The sequence below is a fragment of the Oratosquilla oratoria genome, chromosome 12, assembly GCF_046742065.1.
Source record: "Oratosquilla oratoria isolate Oo_2021 chromosome 12, ASM4674206v1, whole genome shotgun sequence".
NCBI lineage: Eukaryota > Metazoa > Arthropoda > Malacostraca > Stomatopoda > Squillidae > Oratosquilla > Oratosquilla oratoria.
Genome location: NC_134788.1, coordinates 31,812,856 through 31,835,937, shown reverse-complemented (window position 1 = coordinate 31,835,937; position 23,082 = coordinate 31,812,856). Strand labels below are relative to the sequence as shown.

The 23,082-nt window shown below is 38.5% G+C and overlaps 1 protein-coding gene across 1 annotated transcript in view; it reads right to left on the bottom strand.

Moving 5' to 3' along the window:
• Positions 1-21,279, bottom strand: part of LOC143030312 (uncharacterized) — a 29,488-nt gene extending 8,209 nt beyond the window's left edge. Inside the window, exons 1-6 of the mRNA XM_076193465.1 lie at positions 21,168-21,279; positions 13,748-15,466; positions 13,181-13,235; positions 12,897-13,083; positions 9,333-9,409; positions 8,768-8,880 (exon numbers count right to left, since the gene is read on the bottom strand). Of these exons, the coding sequence (XP_076049580.1) occupies positions 8,768-8,880; positions 9,333-9,409; positions 12,897-13,083; positions 13,181-13,235; positions 13,748-15,196 (1,881 nt within the window). The 5' untranslated portion in view covers positions 15,197-15,466; positions 21,168-21,279. The remainder of the gene's footprint in view (positions 1-8,767; positions 8,881-9,332; positions 9,410-12,896; positions 13,084-13,180; positions 13,236-13,747; positions 15,467-21,167) is intronic.
• Between the last annotated feature and the right edge of the window lie 1,803 nt (positions 21,280-23,082).

Here is a 23,082-nt window from a genome sequence, read left to right as displayed (position 1 = left end):
TTTGACCACTTTTTTAGGACTAGAAATACGGGCTCTAGTCATGACATTGATAATACAACAACCAAGAAACTAGTAAAATTAGGAGTGATTACAGAAACAGAGGATTTAAACAGTTAGGAGCACCTCCAGGAACGCTAGACTGAGTGCCATAATTGTAGGAAACTGGGACAGCATGTGTGTTATTATGAGATTATTTGCAGGAACTGAAAATATGAGAGTCATGATATCATTGTAGAAACACAGCTTTCTGTTTGTATCACAATTGAGTAGGACACAGAACACAGGATTGAAGAGGAATGCCAAATTTTTGTTGTATTTGCCCAGAAACAGGAGTAAAAACCCCAGAAGACACAAAATAAAACAACACTACAGAGCTAACCTTAGGGGGACAGACATTATACGGTACTGAAAAGGGATGAAAAAGAGAATAACAACCATGGGAATTTTTCTCTCTCGTTTACTACAACAATTGGAAGGAGTTCTGTAGGACCCATCGTTGTGAGTCAATTATTCAATAGACCTATTCAAATATTTATTGATACAGGATCTGTAGTAAATGTTATAACCAGTAAAATGCTTAAAAGGTTGAAACTAGGAATGAAAATCTTGGAACCAATCCATTACTCATTGCAAGGACTAACAGAAAGTCAGTTAAAACATTAGATAAGACTGACTTTTATGTTATTTTGTATAATAGAAAAAAAAAATGAGCACTTGTACATTCTGGTGATAGTTGTAGAAGAATCTGTCTTCCCAGATCTATTGATAGGATTTGCAACATTGAAAAAAGAGGGCATGACAATATGTCAGGCTGAGCTAGGGATCTTAGTGAAATCACAGTTAAATACTTTTGGCTAGGCATGAAGAGAGATATTCACTTACATATTGACAATTGCTTGAGATGTATGGAGGTAAAAGGAAATACACCCAAGTCTGCTCCTGTGCTATCATATTCTATACCACATAAACCTCGGGAAAAATTCACTTAGATACACTTGAGTTGTCTGAAAAGGAATATATGTGTTTCTTGTCATTGATTATCTGTCAAGATTTTGTATTTTACAACCCATTCCAAATATGAGAGCTGAAACAATTGCTTCAGTAATATATGGACAAGTAATCTGCAATTTCACAACTCCCAAGATCTTAGTTTCAGACAATGCTACTGAATTTAACAGCAAAATCTTGGAAAAATTATGTAAGTTATTTAAGGTAAACAAAATTAATATTCAGGTCAATTATCCTCAAAGTAATGGATTGGAATCCTGTGTCTCCTGGAATCCTCTGCGCAAGATTTAGTTGTTGCAAATTCTGGTCAAGACATGTCCTCCCTTCTCCCAATGCCCCAACTTGTAAGGATAACTAGCTCACCTAAGAAAGATTGTAATTTCCAACCTTTCTTTGGTGAAGTAAACTGCATACTTAAATATTTCTTCAGTAATAACAGAGGTTCCTTTCTCTTCTGAATTTAGATTCAACCTGTACAAACTGATCCCCTTCCCAATGAAGGTAAATGATTCAATTTTTGAAGTTGACACACCGGTAATAGATCCACTAAATTACATCCTTTCTCTAGATAACTTAAAAATTGTAAGATCCCTAACAATATTCTCTACCTGTGTCATGCTTCTATTTTTTTTTTCTCTCCATGAAGCATTGAAATAATCTTATGAAGCTTTACTAATTAAGAGAATGTCTGTAATACAGAATTGTCACTACAAAAAGGATATTTGTAAACCAGGTTACTCACAGAATGCTATGACAATATAAAATTGGTACAAAGGAAGTAAAGAGAGTGAGTTCTGTAAAAGACCTTTGAGTGATTATCACAAAGGACATGGCACCAGATAAACAGATAGAAAAAACTGCTATGACCAATAAAGGTGGCCTTTACCTACTTGGACGAAGCAATGGTAAAGAAACTAATAATCACACTGATAAGACCAAAACTGGAGTATGCAGCAACATTATGGACACCCAGTACTAAAAAGAATAAAAGGAAATTGAAAGAATCTAAACAGCAATTACGAATATGGCCCCAACACTTTTAGAACTGTCATTTGAAGAGATTGTTAAAGCTGGAAATGCCAACTCTGGAACAAAGAAGAAAATAGGTGACCTTCTGACCATCGATAGAATCATGAGAGAAATGGTCATTAATACAGAAACTGACAAGTTGGAAAGGATATGCAACAAAATGCCACATGACAATGTCCACAGTCCTACATTTCCTTGCTTATCATCATAAAACAATTTTTATAGATGTAGAATAAATCATTCATATGCATCAAGGATAAAATCACCATTATATTTTGCACTTCTATTTCATTGATCAAAATTGCATAAAAAGTATATTTTTGCACTTCTATTTCATGTATACATTAAAACCATACAAAAATTGAATGGATATATAGTATGATAACAAGAATAAATCAAAGTTTTTGAAACCATTAGAAATGAAGCCTCAGATCAGAGTATGACCAAAGCAATACAAAGACATCACACACAGTTTGAAAAGTGGAACAACTGTTATTCTATTTTTCATTTTATTACTATTATCTATTCATTATTTTTTTTTTTCTGGTTGGAAAATAATCATTCCTCTGTATGGACACCCTAATTAATTCCCTAAAAAGGGAAGACAATAAGGTGCCCAATAATTGCATGGGATGCAACCTGCCAACCTACATAGAAACGTTGGAGATGGGAGTAAAAGAACTTTCAAAAAAGTATCCTAAGATCAAATAAGGAATTCTTTTCAGGTACCAGTTTCAGCATCCGATCAACCTGGAGTATCAACAATCTTAATGTCATCCGCTTAATTTATTTTAACATTATATGTACCCCGTCTGGGGTATTGGCTGCTTGTTATTGTGGCAAAGTAGCATGCAGTTGATACTTTAGGGTTTATATGGGGCACCCCTACGGACCAGAGCCACACATAATTTTGTCTATGATAGAGGAAAACTCTTCATAGAGAAGTGATGACACTTTTATACTACGACTGTCCCTCCGTTATGCTATCCCCTAACCCCTTGCAGCTGTCCTGTACCATTTCTCTGAGTATTCATTTTCTGCTGTGGGGGAATTCCCTGTGGTGGGGGAAAAGAATACTGCCACCAAGTATTTCCACTTGGATCGTAGGAGGCGAGAAGAAAGGGACGGGGAGTGGGACTAGGCATCCTTCTCCTTGTAGCCCCACAGGGGACATTCCTAAACGAAAAAGTAAAGGCATAAGAGGGTCTGGGAGTTTTCGGAACAGCACCCTAAGGTTTGGGTCTTTTCATGTGCGTGGATGTGGTACAGATGAGAGTAAAAGGGAAGAGATAGGTAGTATGTTTGTGAGAAGAAAGATGGATGTGTTGGCTTTGAGTGAAACTAAGTTGAAAGGGAAGGGTGAGTGTAAGTTTGGGAGTGTAAGTGGGAAGTTATCAGGAGTGAAGAGAGGGCGAGGGAGGGAAGGGGTGGCTATTCTAGTAAGTGAAGAGATAGATAAACATGTAGTGGAGTGGAAGGAGGTTTCCTCAAGGATAATGTGGATGAAGGTGAAACTGGGAAAGGAGATGTGGGTCTTTGTAAGTGCATATGGGCCTGGCAGTGAGAAGAGTGTAGAAGAAAAGGAGGCCTTTTGGATAGATTTAAATGAGTGCATAGTGGATTTAGGGAGAAATGTCAATGTAATAGTACTGGGAGACCTTAATGCTAGGGTAGGAAATGGTCCAATTGATGGAGTGGTTGGGAAATGTGGAGTTCCAGGAAAGAATCGTAGTGGAGAGTTGATTGTGGAAATGTGTCTAGAAAGAGAGTTGATGATAGCAAATACAGTGTTTTGGAAGAAAGTCAAGCATAAGTACACATGGGAGATGGTGGTGGATGGAAAGGTGGTAGATAGAGCGTTGATGGATTATGTAGTGGTAAATAGGACTATGATAGGAAAAGTTAAGGATGTACATGTGCTAAGGGAATATCAGATCATTTTTTGGTGGAAGGTAAGTTGAGAGTGGAGGATAGATGGAGAAAGAGGAAAGGGACAAAAGGTAGGGAGGTGCTTAGAGTGAATTTTTTAAATGAAAAGGAGAAGGAGTACAAGAAGAAGCTGAAGGAGTGGGAGGGAGTGAAGGATAGAGTAGAGCTAGGTGTGGAGGAGGAATGGGGATGGTTCAAGGAGGGAGTCACAAAGTGTGCAAAGATGGTGTGTGGAACAAGGACAGGAGGAAATAGAAGGAAGGGTAGTGAAAGGTGGGATGAAGAAACAAAGAAGGTTGTAGAAGAGAAGAAGCGAGCTTTCACAGATTGGTTACAAAATAGGACGAGGGAGTCATATGAAAGGTACAAAGAAAAGAAAAGAGAAGCAAAGCAAAAGGTAAAGGAGGCAAAGAGGAGAGCAGATGTGAAATGGGGAAAGGGTATGACAGAAAATTTTGAAAGCAATAAAAAGATGTTTTGGAAAGAAATTAAGAGAGGAAAAGGAGGCGAACCAAGTAGAGAAGAAAAGGTAAAAGGTGCAGATGGAGAGATGATAATGGAAGAGAAGGCAGTAAGGGGAAGATGGGCAGAGTATTTTAGGGAGTTGCTATATGTGAAGGAGGATAGGGAGGGAAAGATAGTTGCAGTGGGAAATGCTAAGAAAATGACCGTGATGAGTGAGGAAAATGAAGGAGAAATAAGGAAGGATGAAGTGAAGGCAGTTGTTAAAATGACGAAAGCAGGTAAGGCACCTGGTATGGATGGATGCCATGCAGAATGTCTAAAAAAAGGAGGTACAGTGATGGTGGACTGGCTGGTGAGGTTATTTAATGTTTGCTGGAGTGAGGGTAGAGTACCGGAGGACTGGAGGAGTGCCTGTATAGTTCCACTTTACAAAGGAAAAGGGGACAAGTGTGAATATAGTAGTTTCAGAGGGATTAGCTTGTTAAGTGTAGTTGGGAAGGCTTATGGGAGGATCTTGATTGAGAGGATTAGGAGAGGAACAGAGGGAGTAATTGGTGAGGAACAGTGTGGATTTAGGACAGGTAGAGGTTGTGTAGATCAGATCTTTGTGGTAAGACAAATATGTGAGAAAGCTATAGGAAAGGGGAAGGATGTTTTTTGAGCTTTTACGGATCTTGAAAAGGCTTACGATAGGGTAGACAGAAAGGCACTGTGGGAGGTTATGCAGATATATGGGATAGGAGGAAAGCTTCTAGGAGCTGTCAAGAGTTTTTATGAGAGTGGTAGAGCTTGTGTCAGGATTAGAAATAGAGAGTGAGTGGTTCGAGGTAAAGGTGGGACTTGGTCAAGGATATGTTATGTCGCCCTGGCTGTTCAGCTTATACATGGATGGGGTAGTGCGAGAGGTAAATGCAAGGGTAGTGGGTCAGAGATTGGAGATGGTTAAAGAAAATGGAGAAAAGTGGGAGGTGAGCCAGCTGTTGTTTACTGACGACACTGCGCTTGTGGCAGGATCGGAGGAGGGACTGAGGAAGTTGGTGACAGAGTTTGGGAGAGTATGTGATGGAAGAAAGCTAAAGATAAATGTGGGTAAAAGTAAGGTGATGAGATGTACAAGGGGTGAAAGTGGCAGTAGACTGGAAGTGAGCATTAAGGGAGAGCAACTGGAGGAAGTGGATAGTTTTAGATACTTGGGTGCAAATGTGCCAGGAAAAGGTGGAGTGAAGGTAGAATGTAGATTGAGAGAAGCAAGTAAATGCCTTGGTGGATTAAAAAGTGTAATGAGGAATAGACATTTGGGAATGGATGCTAAGAGGAGACTGTATGAAGGAGTGATTGTGCCAACAGCACTGTATGGGGCAGAAACATGGAACATAAGAGAGGAAGAGAGAAGGAGTTTGAATGTGTTTGAGATGAGGTGTCTGAGAAGTATGATGGGGGTTACTAGGCTAGAGTGAGAAATGAGGAGGTGAGGAGGAGAACAGGGGTGGAAAGGGAGTTGGGAGATAGGATTGATGAAAAAGTATTAGGATGGTTTGGACACATGGAAAGAATGAGTGAAGAAAGACTAGTAAAAGAGGTATGGAAGGCAGATGTGGAGGGAGTAAACATGAGGGGATGTCCTAGGATGAGGTGGATGGATGGAGTGAAGGGGTCTTTGGGGAAGAGGGGAATGTCTGTTGAGGAAGGACGTGGGAAGACAGAAGACAGGGGTAAATGGAGAATGGTTGTATATGGATGATGTTGTGATGCATGAGGTGGAATGGGTGGGGGGATAGGGGTGAGGTAGTATGTGTGTGCAAAATTTGACATAGCACGAAGGGATTTCTCCCCGTCTTCTCCTTTTATGCATGGGGGGACGGAGAGGGGGGTCGCCGATTTAATGAAGTGGCCTTGCTGTGGATGTGCTGTGTCTTGCGACACTGCTTCTGACCCAGGGCAGTGGACAAGGTGCAGGGACAACCCGTCATCCAGGAGGTGCTAAGATAAGAGGGAGGGTGGAGGGGTGTGGAGTGTATTCAGGGGTGGAATGGGTGGGAGTGATTTTATGCCTTTTCCTTTTTGGCTACCTCCCTTGTAAGGGGGAAGAAGTCTTGGTATATGTATGTATTATTATTATCATAAACAGGATATTAGATCTTATTTTTTTCACAACAGTTTTCCTGTTGATTTCATTAAATTGGGTGTTCTGTTTCAATCAGAAAACACTTGTTTGTACCAACCCCAACTCCCATAATAGTCATGTCTGGGGACTGCATTGGGAAATAAGTATTTTGAATTAAATAGGGGTGCAAAGCTAGCGATTAATGAGAAAGACAAGGACAACATTGTTCAAATAAACAATAAAACAAGCACAGTTTTCTTCAATTCTGACCACATCTTAGAGAACATAATCACAGCAGAGTTCGCTATTCCTAACAAGATTATTGGATTCATTATTCTTTACATTAGTATAATCAGGTTTTCTGTTTATGATATAGATATGTTGGGTTTGCTAATCTTAATATTATCTGAATCGGGAAAAAAGGAGGGTTGGGTTGGGTTAGGTTAGGTTATGATGGGATAGCCATTCTTTAGATGAGGATCATTGGGGTCACTGTTCTTGACATGATCCATATATATATATATATTTATATATATATATATATATATTACATATATATATATAAATGTACATATACACATACATGTTTATGATAATGTATACTAATGACAGCATAATTTTAGATATTTACACACATCTGCAATCCTTCACTATATCACCTAAGAAGAGGTCGCCTGTGCTATGTGAGGAAAACTGAGGGGACGTCACAAAGGATGAAGAACATAGCACACCACAGCTTCACCTATATTGGGGCACCCCTCTTCAACTCTGTCCCACAGAAATTGCGAAACCAGACAGGCACTTCACTAGAGAGTTTCAAAAACAAACTGGACAAGTGGCTGGCCACAATTATGGACCAACCACCTACACTGGGATACACCAGCTCCAAAAACTACTCCCTCCAATCCTGTGACACAGAGAGGAGGAGGAGCTGCCTGAGTACAGCGGACGTCCACATTAGCTGAATCGGTCAAGATGAAATCGGACAAAGGTAGGTAGGTATCACTGGCTAGTCCTTATCATTCCAAGTGTTTTGAACCCCATATATAAATACAGCAAGTTCAATGTAATGTCTGCAGTGATTTTTAAATCTCAAGGATGAGTATCTTTACATTTACCAAGAATTAGCTCAGTTTACATTATGTTACATCTCAAAGTTGCAATTCTTATATCACCAACTAGTTTTTATAATTCTGAGTATTTTCAACCCCCAGATATAAATACCACAAATAAATAGTAACATCAGTAGTGATTAGAAAAAAAAATGGCAAACTAATTTATACATACCTAACCTTACACTAACTCTTCATTTAATACTTGGAAGTGTTCCAAAACATCAGTATTTTCTGTCAACTACTTCTTAGATCTTAAGAGTTAAGGGGCTATTATGATTTGAAATACTCTTTTAAGAGTATCCCAACCCAAAACAAAGTTCAACTTCCGGGCTACGGACAGGCTCCTCTACAAAATTTTAAATGTTGGGTTTCTTTCAATGGAATAACACCTAATTAGATCTCATTACTGACCTACAGCATTCTTCCTAAAGTATCCATCACTAGACAGCTACAACCTGTGGCTGTGACAATGGCCTGCAACTCTCAGGCAATCAACAACTTTTTCGTTATCTGTGTTTTCCTTCTTTGCTTATTATGATATCTTCGTGACACTTCAGCGTCTAACAAATGTCCAAACAATTTTAGACATTCTTGCAAATGTACAAGGTCATCTTTAGAAATGGTTTGACATAGCTTATTCTTACCTAACGAAAATATCAGTCACAACGGAACAAGGAAAATCTAAACCATATGATTTATCAAGGGCTAACTAATCTTTTTTTTCATACATTATGTACCGAAGTGTGAACCATCTACTAGAGAAATTATTCATAAAAACCAAGATATGATGAAATTGGAATGGTGTATATATTATGTGAGAGACATATATCATGTCATCATCTGTTTCCCTTGCCAAATGTATATCTTGAAGAACTGTACTGCCAAGTGAAATGGAGAGAAACCTCACTGCTATAAATCATGTGCAGGAAATTACAAAAAGAAAGATTGCACTAGGAATGAGAAGAGTGCATCAGTTCCATGAGGCATAAAAAGCCCGATTCTGATCACTCAGAAAACTAAAGCTGTTGTGTCGTATACAAGTCTGAACTTGAAAAGGTCCGTAATATTACTGATCATGGGCACTAACAGTAAATGAAAGTTTTGCTCACAGGCATACCAGAGCTGTTTCAGAATGTCGATTACGGTGATGTGAAGATATGTAGGGTTCTTTGGCTAATGTATGGTTTGTTGGATGTTGTTCCGAACCTATGTCGTAAGAGGGGACATTACCTGAAAAAAAAAGGGCATAAGAGGGTCTAGGACAGGGGTTCTCAGCCTTGCTTGGCCCTTGCACCCCTTTCATCATTTGTCAGAATGTCATTCCCTCCTCCTTTCCAAGATTGTCTGTTTCAAAAGGTTCGTACATGCTTTTTGTGTTATACTCGGCCATTTGCATTAATTATTCCGAACTATGTGTTCTTGACATTATTTGCACTTCATTTACATTGATTCATTGCCAAATAAAGTCTATCTAAATAATATGCAATTATTACTAAAAATCCTTTTATTTTTTTCAAATTAGTATATATATACATTTACAATTTTACATGGATTATGTTTATAATAAAGTTTTACAAATTAAATGCAAATTGAAAATACTGAATGTCACAACTTTCGGGGTTGTGACACACCATCCATTCCCAAATTCCACGTCTATTTTCAAACCATAATTTGCAAATTACTTTCGTTCAAGGACCTAGCCGATATAGCAGGCTTTATATTTGTACTTTCGTTCCTATAAGTTGTCATTTCCTCTATTCTGTGAAATTGCCAGAATTCTTATAATCTTTAACTTGTTATTTTACTCGACATTATTCTTATTGTCTGTAACACCAATTTGGCCATTAGTTGTGGACCATTAACGAGTTTAAAGAATTGTCTATTCATAGGAATTTCCTGCCCTTTGTACACGGTACCCATTGATGACCAAATACAGAGATGTCACGAATGTTTAAAGCGTTTATTTATTTATTTATTTTATTTGTTTATTTGTTTACGTTTTGTGAGGTGAAGGAAGTTAAATAATAATGATAATAATAATAATAATAATGATAATAATAATAATAACAATAATAATAATAATGATAATAATAACGATGATAATGGTAATAATGATGATGATGATGATAATGATAATAATGATGATGATGATGATAATGATGATAATGATGATAATGATAATGATGATAATAATGATAATAATGATAATGATAATAATGATAATAATGATAGTAATATTAATAATAATAATGATAGTAATGATAATAATAATAATGATAGTAATAATAATAATAATAATAATAATAATAATAATAATAATAATAATAATAATAATAATGATAATAATGATAATAATGATAGTAATATTAATAATAATAATGATAGTAATGATAATAATAATAATGATAGTAATAATAATAATGATAGTAATATTAATAATAATAATAATAGTAATATTAATCATGATAATAATAATGATGATAATGATACTAATGATAATAATGATAATAATGATACTAATGATAATAATGATAATGATGATAATGATGATGATAATGATAATAATGATAATAATGATAATAATGATACTAATGATAATAATGATAATGATGATAATGATGATGATAATGATAATGATGATGATAATAATAATGATAATGATGATAATGATGATGATAATGATAATAATGATAGTAATAATAATAATAATGATAGTAATATTAATAATAATGATAGTAATATTAATAATAATAATGATAGTAATATTAATAATAATAATGATAGTAATATTAATAATAATAATGATAGTAATATTAATAATAATAATGATAGTAATATTAATAATAATAATGATGATAATGATAATAATGATGATCATGATAATAATGATAATAATGATGATAATGATAATATTAATAATATCAATAATATTAATGAAGCAAAATTCCAGCATTTTTCTCTCTCATTTCCGAATATGGCGCCCGTACCTTTGGCCTGAGTGGTGTCCAAGTGGAATTTACAGGAGGCCTGGTAGACCTCGACCTGTGGGTGAGGCGGCGACCCAATAGGGGTAAGTGACCAAAATGGCCCCCCAAAAACTCAAAGGGAACCCACGGGTTTGGCAAGAAATCATCATGTCAGCTATTTAGCCCAAACTTGCACCAGAGGGACAGAGACATGCACAGAGATCGCCAAGGTAGACAGGGGGGAACCTGGGTTCAAGGGCGCGTGTGTGGTAACCAGCCTTTTTTTTTTTTTTTTTGTGTTACCTTTGGCCAGAGTGGTGTCCAATTGCAATCTACGGGAGGCCTGGGGGCTCTCGACCTGTGGGTGAGGCGGTGACTCGGTCTGGGCAAGTGATATATATATATATATATATATATATATATATATATATATATATATATATATATATATATATATATATATATATATATATAGTGTAACCCACGGATTCGGCCCCAAATCGTCAGTTCATCGATTTGGCCCAAACTTACCCCAGAGCGAGAGAGTCGTGTATAGAGCATGGCAAGGTAGACTGCAATAGTGTACTTGAAACATTGTATATTCATTATTGTATACTGTACATATGTTGTAAGAACTAAGTGTTCTGCTCGCTCGTTTGAGAGTTTTTCCGCTCCAAGTGGTTGGTGTCCTCCAAGCGCCCAGTTTCCCATTACGCCTTCCAAGCGTACGCACGTTTTTATCTGTTTTGCTAATTAATATACACAAATTCGATCTTGTTTCGTTAGCCACCCTCATACAAGACGGGAAAAACTTGGGTCCAAGGGTGTGTGCACGGCGACCAGCCAAATTGAACCTTTGTTAGTAGTCCTCACCTCTTCTCTGGCCGTCCCACAACCTTACTGACTCACAAGTGGTCCCATGGGACACGCTCGCGCAACCCAGCCGCGTGACTCGACTCAGAGTTTCCTTGAGGCCCACAGGTGGGACAAAGCCTCCTTGAGGAAACACGTGCAGTGCCAGTATCGTCCAGCGATGACTAACCTTGCACCTCGGCTAGCCACGTGATGATGAATACTAGATTCATCGAGGAACGCATACCCTCTGTTTTAGTGAGTCACCAGCACGTTTTGACCTCACGCCAATTAGGATCACTGGTCATGACTTGCCCATCTATCATATAAAGACTGAACGAACGCAGAAGATTCAGTTCACCTCGGAGCGTCACACGTGAGCCTGGCTACTTTCTCACTTCCTCCCCACTCCCCTGCACGCAGACCAAGCTGGGACACGACTTGAAACTCGCTGTCGCAACCTCCCTCTCACATTTTCCTTGCACTCAAAGCGAGCTATCTTTATTGGCGCCCAACATTTACTTCTAAATAAATTCTCTCTACATCAGGCAGGTTGTTTCAATCACCTTTCCGCTCCGGTGCCCGTGTCTGTGGCCCGGGTGCTGTACAAGTGCAATCCACAGGAGGCCTGGTGGTCCTTGACGTGTGGGCGAGGTGGTGAACCAATCGGGAAAAGTAGCCAAAATTAGCCCCCCCCCAAAAAAAAAAAAAAAAAAGTCAGAGACCCACGTATTTGGCCAAATATCAAATCACCAATTTGGCACACACACACCCCAGAAGGAGCACGGTGATGTAGACGAAAGGAACCTGGGCCCAAGGGCGTGTGCGTGGCAACCAGCTTTTTTTTTTTTTTTTTTTTTTTTGCTTCGATCGGGTTAGCATCTCACCCACGGGTCGAGGGACACCAGGCCTCCAGTGGATTCCACTTGGACACCAATCAGGCCAAAGGTACAGACACCATAGGCTGTTCGTCACGTACACGCCCCTAGGTCCAGGATACTCACGCCACGTGACGATGAATGTGCACAACTCCCTCTGGGGTCAGTTTAGGCTAAATCCTTTGAGTTTTTAGTGGGTCATTTTGGTAACTTGCCCCGATTGGGTTACCATAGGTCACTAATTTTGACCAAACTTCCCAGATGGAATCATGCAGTGGAAATCTTATCAGCTGTAGACTTTTAGGTTCTGCAAGGGATGTCATGTTTTCATGGGCCAATGACCGTCATGCTCCTGTGATGTGGTAGTTGTCAGGATCATCTGTTAAACATCAAAAACAATCAACACCCTCCCATCCATGTTGGGCTGGGATTTGATTTGGGGGAAAGATCTCCAATCAACATCTTCCCATCCATGGTTTGGGGCAAAGATCTCCATCAACTTGATTTTCACATGGGAGTTGACAACTAGTGATTGTTACTCTACTTCTACAAGCTGGTGATAGAAGTGTCGCACTGTAATGCAACACAGACAAGGACCCACAGTTTCTTCCCAGGGAGATATATGGAAGGGCTTGAGGACATGTCAGTCATTGTGGGCTGGTGGGTTTCCACAGTCATCGCTATATCCAACTGAGAGGTGAAGATTGGTTCATTCAGAAGAACTGAACCATTGTGAACTATATACGAGGTATAAAAACATGTATTTTAACTGTTTTACTGGCTTTTACTTAAGAAGTTAACCACATTCAGGTGTGACAGACAATAATGCTTTACTGCTGCTTATTTTACACAAGTATGGCTGACTTGCAAAAACTCCAAAAGGCAAAGCCTGATACATATCACAGAATCAAGAACATAAAAGTTTTTGGTATATTTGAGATAAAAAACAACACTTGAAACACTACATCTTCATTCAGTGTGTTGTTGAAAGACTAGAAGTAAATCAGATTTGAATTAATTTTGGCAATATGGTACAAAATACTGTTTAGTATAAGTAGCATGTTGTGGAGCCAGTGAAATTGTATTTCATAGTCCACATCAGGTGCAACTAGAAAATATGGAACAACCATAGCTTATCAAATATGAACATGAGATGTTATATACCACATTTTCTAAACTGCTATAGGTAAACTTCAAAGGGTTGTCAATGAAAAACTTTGAAATAGTGAAATCTCAATCTAGTCAGGAACACAAAAAATATATAATATAAATAAACAGAAAAAAAAAATGCCTTTCATTACGTAGACTTACAACATTACAGTACAACTTCAGCACCTTGTACCTCAACACGCAGAAGTTAATTTTCACTTCATTCTCCATTGGTTTAATCACTCTTCATATTTTCTCCAAGTCCAAATCATGTTCCTCAACATCGATTTCATAGTCTTCAACTTCAACTTTAATATGGATCTCTTTCTCCGGCACTATGACGTTGTGAGAGTCAACACCAGGCACCTGGTCCTCCATCACAAACACTCTCTCAGGATTACAGTCCTGGATAGTTCTCAGCGAACGAAACGAATGCATAATTCCGGGAGAGTCAAACGAATGCACTTCTGATGGATGAAACGAATGTACATTTTCTGATGAACTACATGAACTGACATGTTCAGAAGTATTAAACGAATCGTCGGGTTCCATCAATTCCGACTTGACGGTATGGCGAGATGATGCTTCCCCTCGAAGAAGTGAGGTCAACCGATTGTGGGGCTTGGGTTTCTGATGTTTGGTGGAGGAACGCGAGTATTTGATGGGCGCAGCCACACCCCGATGTCTCTTCATGTGTGCTTTGCAGTTACTGCTCTCCGAGAAGGTAGCCGAACAAAAGAGACATTTGTGAGGCCTTTCGCCTGTGTGGGTCCGCCTGTGACGACTGAGTCCCCCGTGTGTAGAAAATGCGCCATCACACATATTGCATTTGTGCGGTCTTTCTCCGGTGTGTGTCCTCATGTGAGTCTTGAGGCTGTCCACACGTGGGAAGGCAGCCGAGCACAGGTGACACTTGTGAGGTTTGATGCCACTGTGGCCTCGAAGGTGGCAGTTCAGGGAACTCCTCTGGGCAAATGTCGCAGAGCAATATTTGCACTCGAAGGGCTTCTCCCCTGTGTGTTTCCTGAAATGAGCCCTCAGCTGACCTGCCTGCATAAAACTCGCTTTACAAAGTGTACATTTGTGAGGTCGTTCGCCTGTGTGCCGCTGAGCGTGTGACCTGAGGTAGTCTCGTTGGGCAAAGGCTGCATTGCAGTCGTTACACTTGAAAGGCTTCTCGTCACTGTGTATTCTCATGTGGCACTTGAGTTGGTTCCCGGTGATGAAGGTCGAACTGCACAGTTGACACATGTACGGCCGCTCACCGGTGTGCGTCATCATGTGGTATTTCAGGTTGCTCTTCTGCAGGAAGGACGAGTGACACAAACTGCATTGGTGAGGCTTTTCGCCCGTGTGGGTCATGATGTGGGTCTTGAGATTACCGGACGTGTTGAAGGCGGCATCGCAAAGGTTGCATTTGTGAGGCTTTTCGCCCGTGTGAACCATGTGGTGAGCCTTCCGCTGACTAGCCGTGATGAAAGTCGAGTCACACACTGTACATTTGTGGGGTCGCTCTCCTGTGTGGGTCATGATGTGAGTTTTCAGATTCCAGGAAGTAGAAAACGTCGCAACGCATATCGTGCACTTGTACGGCCGCTCGCCCGTATGTATCCGAAGATGACGTATCAAGCTTGCAGAACTACAGAAGGACGTTCCACACACTCGACACTTTTTATAATCGTCAGAGGCAGTCTGATTCATAATGACCACTGGCTCGACAAGAGTCGTCCTACTTTATTTCCGACTGGATATCAGACGTCACCTCAACTCATGCACATGAGGCTGCCTGTACACGTTCGTCATGGGGATTACGATGATACATACACACCTGCTTCTTTGCTTCCCGATTTTGATTCATTTCAGTGTTTTCTTTCCATCAAATGCGTCACATTCTTTTTGAGGAGACTTGTTTCTTTACTGATACATCATTTCACCCACTGTGACTAGAATAGGAATCTGCCTCGCCCAATTCTGAAACAAATAAAAATGAATTAATGCTAAATGGGTGCAGTTTTCTTAAAGAGAAAATACATACATACACACACACACCAAGGCCTTTTTCCCCTCACAAGGGAGGTAGCCAAAGTCAAAGGCATCAATCCACTTCCACCCACTTCATCCCTACATACTCCACTATCATTCACCACCCCTCCCTCCCTCTTTTCTTGGCTCCTCCTGGATGATGGGTCATCCCTGCATCTTGCCCACTGCCCTGGGTCAGAAGCATAGCAGCAAGACACAGCACATCCACAGCAAGGCTGCTTCACTTCCTCGGCTGACCTTGCTTGTTGTCGCGATGCCAGACAACCCTCGAATCATTCCATTCACTTCATCGGCTACCACCCTCTCCATCTCCTTGTGCAGAAAAAGAGAAAACTTGGAAAAATCCCTTCGGGTTGCGTCAAAATATCATTCACACACACACTCCCTCACCCCCCATCCCCTACCCGCTTCTTTCCATGCATCACAGCATCATCCATAAACAACCAATCCTTATGCCAGTTCCTTTCTAAACATCTTCTATCACTATGCTTCATTCTATTATTCATATTACATTATATCATGTAACTTTTATCAGACCCTCTTATGTCTTTGCTTTCTTTCTTTTTTTTAGGAATGTCCCAATTGGGGCTCCAGAGAGTAGGAGGCCTAGTCTTGTCCCATTTTTGTCGCTTTGTACGACTCGAGTGGGAACACTCAGTGGCGGTTTTCTTTCTCCCCTACCACAGGATTTGGCAAAAAAGGACATAAATATTCAGAGAAGGGGTACAGAACAGCATCAAGAGTGCTGGGGGACAGCATAATGGAGGGACAGTCGCAGTATAATAAAGTAGCATAATTTCTCTATGAATAGAGATTTCCTCTATCACTGCCAAAATTATGTGTGACTCTGGTCCATAGGGATACCTAAAGTATCAGCTACATGCTAATGAACAGGTTTTGGTCCCCACAAGAACAAAGGTGTGGGTGGAGGATGGGGGGGTGAGGGAGTATGTTTGTATATTTTGATGCAGCCTAGAGGGATTTTCCCCTTTCTTCTCTTTTTCTGCGTGAGGGGACAGAGATGGGGGGGTTTGGTGATTAAAAGAAGTAGCCTTGCTGTAAATGAGCTGTGTTTTGCTACACTGTTTCTGACCCAGGGCAGGGGAAGTGATGCAGGGATGACCAGTCATCCAGGAGGTGCCAAGGTAAGAGGGAGGGATGGTGAATGGAACTGGAGTATGTGGGAATGAAGTAGGAGTGGATTTATACCTTTGACTTTGGCTACCTCCCTTATAAGGGGGAAAAACCTATTGTTATATGTGTATATATATATATATATATATACATATATATATATATATATATATATATATATATATATATATATATATATATATATATATAATGTAAAATATCATTAATAAATTATAATATCTTATGTTGTATAACATAATGTAATGTCATATGTTACATCACTTTGCACTGAATTATTACATTTTCATTTCATTTTGCCATGTTACTATTCTATTACTATGTAAATAATAAGTTATTTTGTGATGTCTTTTAGGTTTTACATATTTTTACACCACTCAATCACTCATCTTTACAAATACACCATTACATTTTCAAACACACTGGAGCCGTTTCTGGTATTTACAAAAGAAATTAAATAGCTATGTTTTAAATTGTAAGTTATTGTATGCTTTGGTCAAAACAACATTGGACCCCACATCCTTGGAGGGAAAGCGGCCTTGTTCCCCAATACAAAAGAAATCAAATAAATATGTTTTAAATTGTAAGTTATTGTATGCTTTGGTCAAAACAATATTGTACCCCACATCCTTGGAGGGAAAGCGCCTTGTTCCCCAATACAAAAGAAATTAAATAACTATGTTTTAAATTGTAAGTTATTGTATGCTTTGGTCAAAACAACATTGTACCCCACATCCTTGGAGGGAAAGCACCTTGTTCCCCAATACAAAAGAAATTGAATAACTATGTTTTAAATTGTAAGTTACTGTATGCTTTGGTCAAAACAACATTGGACCCCACATCCTTGGAGGGAAAGCGGCCTTGTTCCCCAATGTATACCGCCACCTTCAACTTAGAGACACATTCCTCGGAAGAGCCATAGAGCAAAACTGGTCAGGAACATATTCACAACTTGGAACTAGACCCGTGACTTCTTTTTCCACCTTCATCAACAACTATTCTCCACTCACCCCTATCTTGTCTTCTTCCCTCCTTCCTCAACAGACATTCCCCTCTTTCCCAATGCCACCTTTAACCTATCCATCTCATCCTTAGTTGCCCCCTCATGTTCACTCCCCCCACCTCTGCCTTCCACACCTCTTTTACTAATCTTTCTTCACTCATTCTTTCCATGTGTCCAAACCATCCCCTCTTATATCATCCACCTGGCCAGACTGCGGTGTGGTCTCCACCCAGCACTTCTAAAATACCAGAAGCTGGATGACCGCATTGGGAACAGCTGCCCAGGATGTAACACTTCACCCCATACCATACAACACATAATGGAAGACTGCATTATACACAATCATGCATGCAAACAACACAACATACACTCTATAAAGGATTTGTGGGAAAACCCAGTTTCGGCTGTGGCATTCCTTGGGGAGATGGGACTGCTCAGACAGACAGTCTAGGGAATGACAACAACAACTACCTTTCCACTCCCGCTCTCCTCATTTCTCACTCTATCCAGCCTAGTAACCCCTACCATACTTCTCAAGCATTTCATGATGCAAAAATATTAAAGTATCAACAGAAGAGGACTGTGACTCATTACAATCAGACCTGGACAAAATCTGGAAAATGGACTCAAAAGTGGGACGTGAACTTCAATATCAAGAAGTGTAGCATAATGGAGTTTGGTAAAAGCAAAAACAGAATTTCAAAAAATTACAAAATTGGTGAAAAAAAAAATAAAAGAAAGTGCACTCAGAAAGGGACCTTGGAGTGATAATCAGCAAAGACATGACACTGGATAAACATATAAACAAAATAGTCAGTGAAGCCTACAACCTACTAAGGTCAATAAAAGTGGCATTTGAATACTTGGATGAAGAAATGATTAAAAGAATATTAGTCACATTGATTAGACCAAAACTGGAATATGCAGCAACACTATGGACACCCAGTACTAAAAATTAAATAAGGAAACTAGAAAGAATACAGAGAGCACCAACAAAGTTGGCACCAGCTCTTTCCAAATTAACATAAGAACAAATATTATCGAAATTAGAACTACCAACACTAGAGCAAAGAAGAGAAAAAGGTGATCTGCTGACTATATTTAGAATCATGAAAGGAATGGAAACCCTTGACAGAAAAGATTTACTAAAAAATGACAATGGAAAAACAAGAGGTCATGAAAAAAAAAAACTAAAAAAAGGACAACTACAGAGGAGATCAGAAAAAGAATAGCTTCCCACACAGAGTGCTGGATATATGGAATAACTTAGATAAAGAAACAGTGTGTGCAAGTACTATTCAAGATTTTAAGAAAAAATTTGATGTTGAAAGATACAAAGACGGGTCACCACGACCATAGCTCCCTTCCCATATAATACAACTAGGTAAATACATGTTCCATGTTCCTGCCCCATACAGTGCTGTTGGCACAATCACCTCTTCATACAATCTTCTCTTATCATCCATTCCCAAATGTCTATTTCTCATCACACTTTTTAATCCACTAAGGCATTTACTTGCTTCTCTCAATCTACATTCTACCTCCACCTCCACTCCTCCCTTTCCTGCCACATTTGCCCCCAAGTATATAAAGCTATCCACTTCCTCCAGTCTCTCTCCCTTAATGCTCGCTTCCAATTTGCTGCCATCCTCTCCCCTTGTACATCTCATCACCTTTTACCCACATTTATCTTCAACTTCCTTCTATTGCACACCTTTCCAAACTCCACCACTTAGTTGACCCCTCCTCTGATCCTGCTACAGTGCAGTGTCATCAGCAAAAAACAACTGGCTTATCTCCCATTTTTCTCCATTTTCTTTAACCATTACCAATTCCTTCAAAGAAAATACATTCAATTAAAAGTACTGTCCCTGTATGGGTCAGTGATAGTACAATTATTTGTAGTAAATACGGCAAGAACCTTTTTTTTACCAATTTCATTTGTATTTCCACTGCCTCTCCACATACAGGTACTGGTGATCATTCCATACTCACTACTAGAGGCCAGTGACGTATCATCAGTCACACACTAATAATTTGCCAATTTTGAAAGATCGAAGAGACAAGAGGTGATATGATTACAGTATTCAGGTTGCTAAAAGGGATAGACTGCTTTGAGAGAAGAGATTTCCAGATTAAAGATGGGAGGGCTTTAAGAGGTCATGAGAACAAATTAAGAAAGACCACATTATTTCTAAAGGATGTGAAAAAACACTGTTTACCATATTGATGAATAAATACCTGGCATAGCTTAGAAGGTGGTATAGCCCAAACTCAAACAATACACAAGTTCAAATCTAAATATAATAACTGGAAATCAAGGATATAGGTTAAGTTGGAACTGTACATGAATTTGAGGTTAGGTAGGGGCTGCACTTTTGGTGAATAGAATGTAAAGCAAATTCCCCCTAATGTACTTTAAATGCATGATTTATTTATCATGAGTTGTGTGTATGAATGATGTATGTATAAACGTTGTTTTGCAGATGAATGTTACATGTGAATTGTGCTAGTGACCATCAGATGTGGAAGGTGGTGGTAGTGGTGGTGGTGTGTGTGTGTGTGTGTGTGTGTGTGGGGGGGGGTCACTTTTCGACTTGCCCTGAGGTGGCACCTACCCATGTCAGGGCCCTGCCCCCAAGACCTTAGCAGCAAAAGAGAAGCTGTTCAAATGCGGAAATTAATATGTAACTAGGACCTTGAACATATTTCACGTTACCACAATGTATTTACCTTACCCATTTGATTGTCGTCATTCAGTTCTTCAAATAATTTGGGAACCTGTGGGATGTAATGTCGTACAAAGTCTTGTAAACATGAATGAAAAATTGTCTATGGACCCGTTACTTTTGTGAAGTACATTACTATGTTAACACTTATCCTTTTTTATTATAAATATAACCCTTTCACTGTTTAAACAATATTACAGTACTTTCAACAATATTTTCATGTGTATTTTCCATTATAAATTTTATAATCATGGCCTAGGTTGTCAATAAAAAAAAAAAAAAAAAATTGGTGTTTATTACATAGCCTAACACTAAGATTTTCCATTTGGTATTTCAAATTTAACGTTAACTTGGTGAAAAATGTTCATTAAAATATATAATCCTATATACCAACAAAAGCTATACTGGCAATTAATACAGCCATACATACAAGAAAAATAAAGATTGTTATCCAAAGAATTTATGGTTACTATTCACAGCAAAAATATATATGTAATTGGTATAAACACTAGGGTTCCCTCACCCAAAGTCTTAAGACTTCCTTGGCCAGATTTTCAACTGATAGAATCATCTGTAGCGTTTCATGTGATTCAATATAATGTAAATCACAAACCCGTAAACTACTAAAAATCAAAATTACAACTACGATTTGCTTTACGACTGATTAAACAAATGCCTTGTAGTAAATTGGCCTAAGCTATTACATATACTTTAGTATACACTAGGTAGTAATTGCGAAGCTTACCAAAGGCAACAGCAATGCAAATATACCGGTATACCATTTCAGAAGCTTATGCTTCCCTGATCAGTAATTCATACTCGTCTAAGTCAGCTGTTTATGACAACAAGAAAACGAAGCGGCTTCGAAGCATTTGGAGGGAATTTGAAAATGTTGTTTGAAGTGTTTGTGTATATTATCTATACTTCCCGTATGTCTTAAAGATGCACCCAGATATAATAAGTGTGGAATAAAAAGGGAAAATATCAATAATCAGGGAGCTCAATAAAGAAACGGGAGAGAGGGAATTAAGATCACTGAAAATATCGACAACCAAATTTTGGAAAATACCCATAGATCTGTTGTTTATTTTTAGTGCATACTATTGATGTCGCTTACGTAATCTACCTTAAAAAAAATTATGAATAATATCAAAGGCTTGCGATGCTTTCTGTGACGCATAATTTATTTTACCAGAATTTAGGATAATAGAAATTCATATATCTCTTTAAACAGTAATGAATACGGATATTAAGAATACCCATCTCTATACCTAAGAATATACCAACTCTATACCATCTTATAAGGTAGGCTGGGTACAAAAATTAATATAAGAAAAAAATAATCAACAGTAGGAACCATATTTTATTTGAGATGTCTATCAATGATAAATTATTTCATCATTGATTCTGATCTCTTGATGTGATTGGTGGTGTAAGTGATTTTGCCTAATATATTCATTTATATGTTTTAGTATTCGTCCCGATACATTGTGTAGCGGTGAAAATAGATACAATAACCGTCAGCTACATTTGACAAATTATCATCATCATCATATCTCTTTGGTGATTCTCTTTACTTAAATAATCTATAGTCGAAGGGTTAGATTTTTCGATTTAGGTATAATTCAAACCCTTCGTAATGAGCTCCCAAGTTGTAGATAAATGTCGACCGGTTCATGAAGTTTCAAACCGGTTTCGACACTGATTCGTTGAAAGAATCTTTATACGCAGCTCGGATGTATTGACCGAAGGGTAAGTCAAGCCAAGCAGTGTCATGTTATTCTTCTTTACAAAACATTGTGATACACTGTCAAAGATAAACTCAAATTGAATTATACAATTTTATGTAAACAAAATTGTATGATCAGCATAAGTGCTGTGTTTGACAACGAAATGGTTTACAGAATAGTATGTATGTACATTTTTATTTTATAGTTTCTCTTGATATAACAGTGAATCAAAATATAATCAGAAATATATATATAGTTTATTTGGAGGATTCTGCTTAAAGGTAGTGCAAATGTTTATGAAACTATACGATCACATTTAATAACACATTCATCTACTGTGTATGGGCTAGGAGGGGGAAGAGGGAGAGGAAAACCCAGCTGATTTGTATGTGTTAGGGTTGGGGTGGGGGGTGTTGCATTTCAGTTTTTGGGACCATTTGATCGTATATCTGTCAGTGTTGATTAGGTTTGAAATATATGGGCTTAGATTCTGTTGTGATATTGTTATGATCCCGTTAAACACACTTGAACTTGTCCGACAAAGTCTTTCAGTGTGTTGATTAGGTTTGAAATGTATGGGTAAATTTGGCGGCATAATAGGCTGGCATGTTAATTGTTTTTGCTACATCGTCTACTTATAAATGACTTTGGTTACAATATTCTAGGCGTGTCTAACATTTGTACAATTTGAACTTCTAATTCGACATTCAGCTTCTATGACGCAAGAATCATTTGACATTTGGAAATTTAGAAAAAAACAAAAGATCGTAAACGAAGTCGTTTCTGATCAAACGAAATAGCAAAAGCAAGTAGCATGCTAGCGAGAAAGGCCCAGTGTGATGCTCACCTTAAAAATCCTGTTATGGTGTTAAGATCGTGTTTACCCCACTCAAACTAATTCAACAATAACATGTTAGTTTATATGATCGA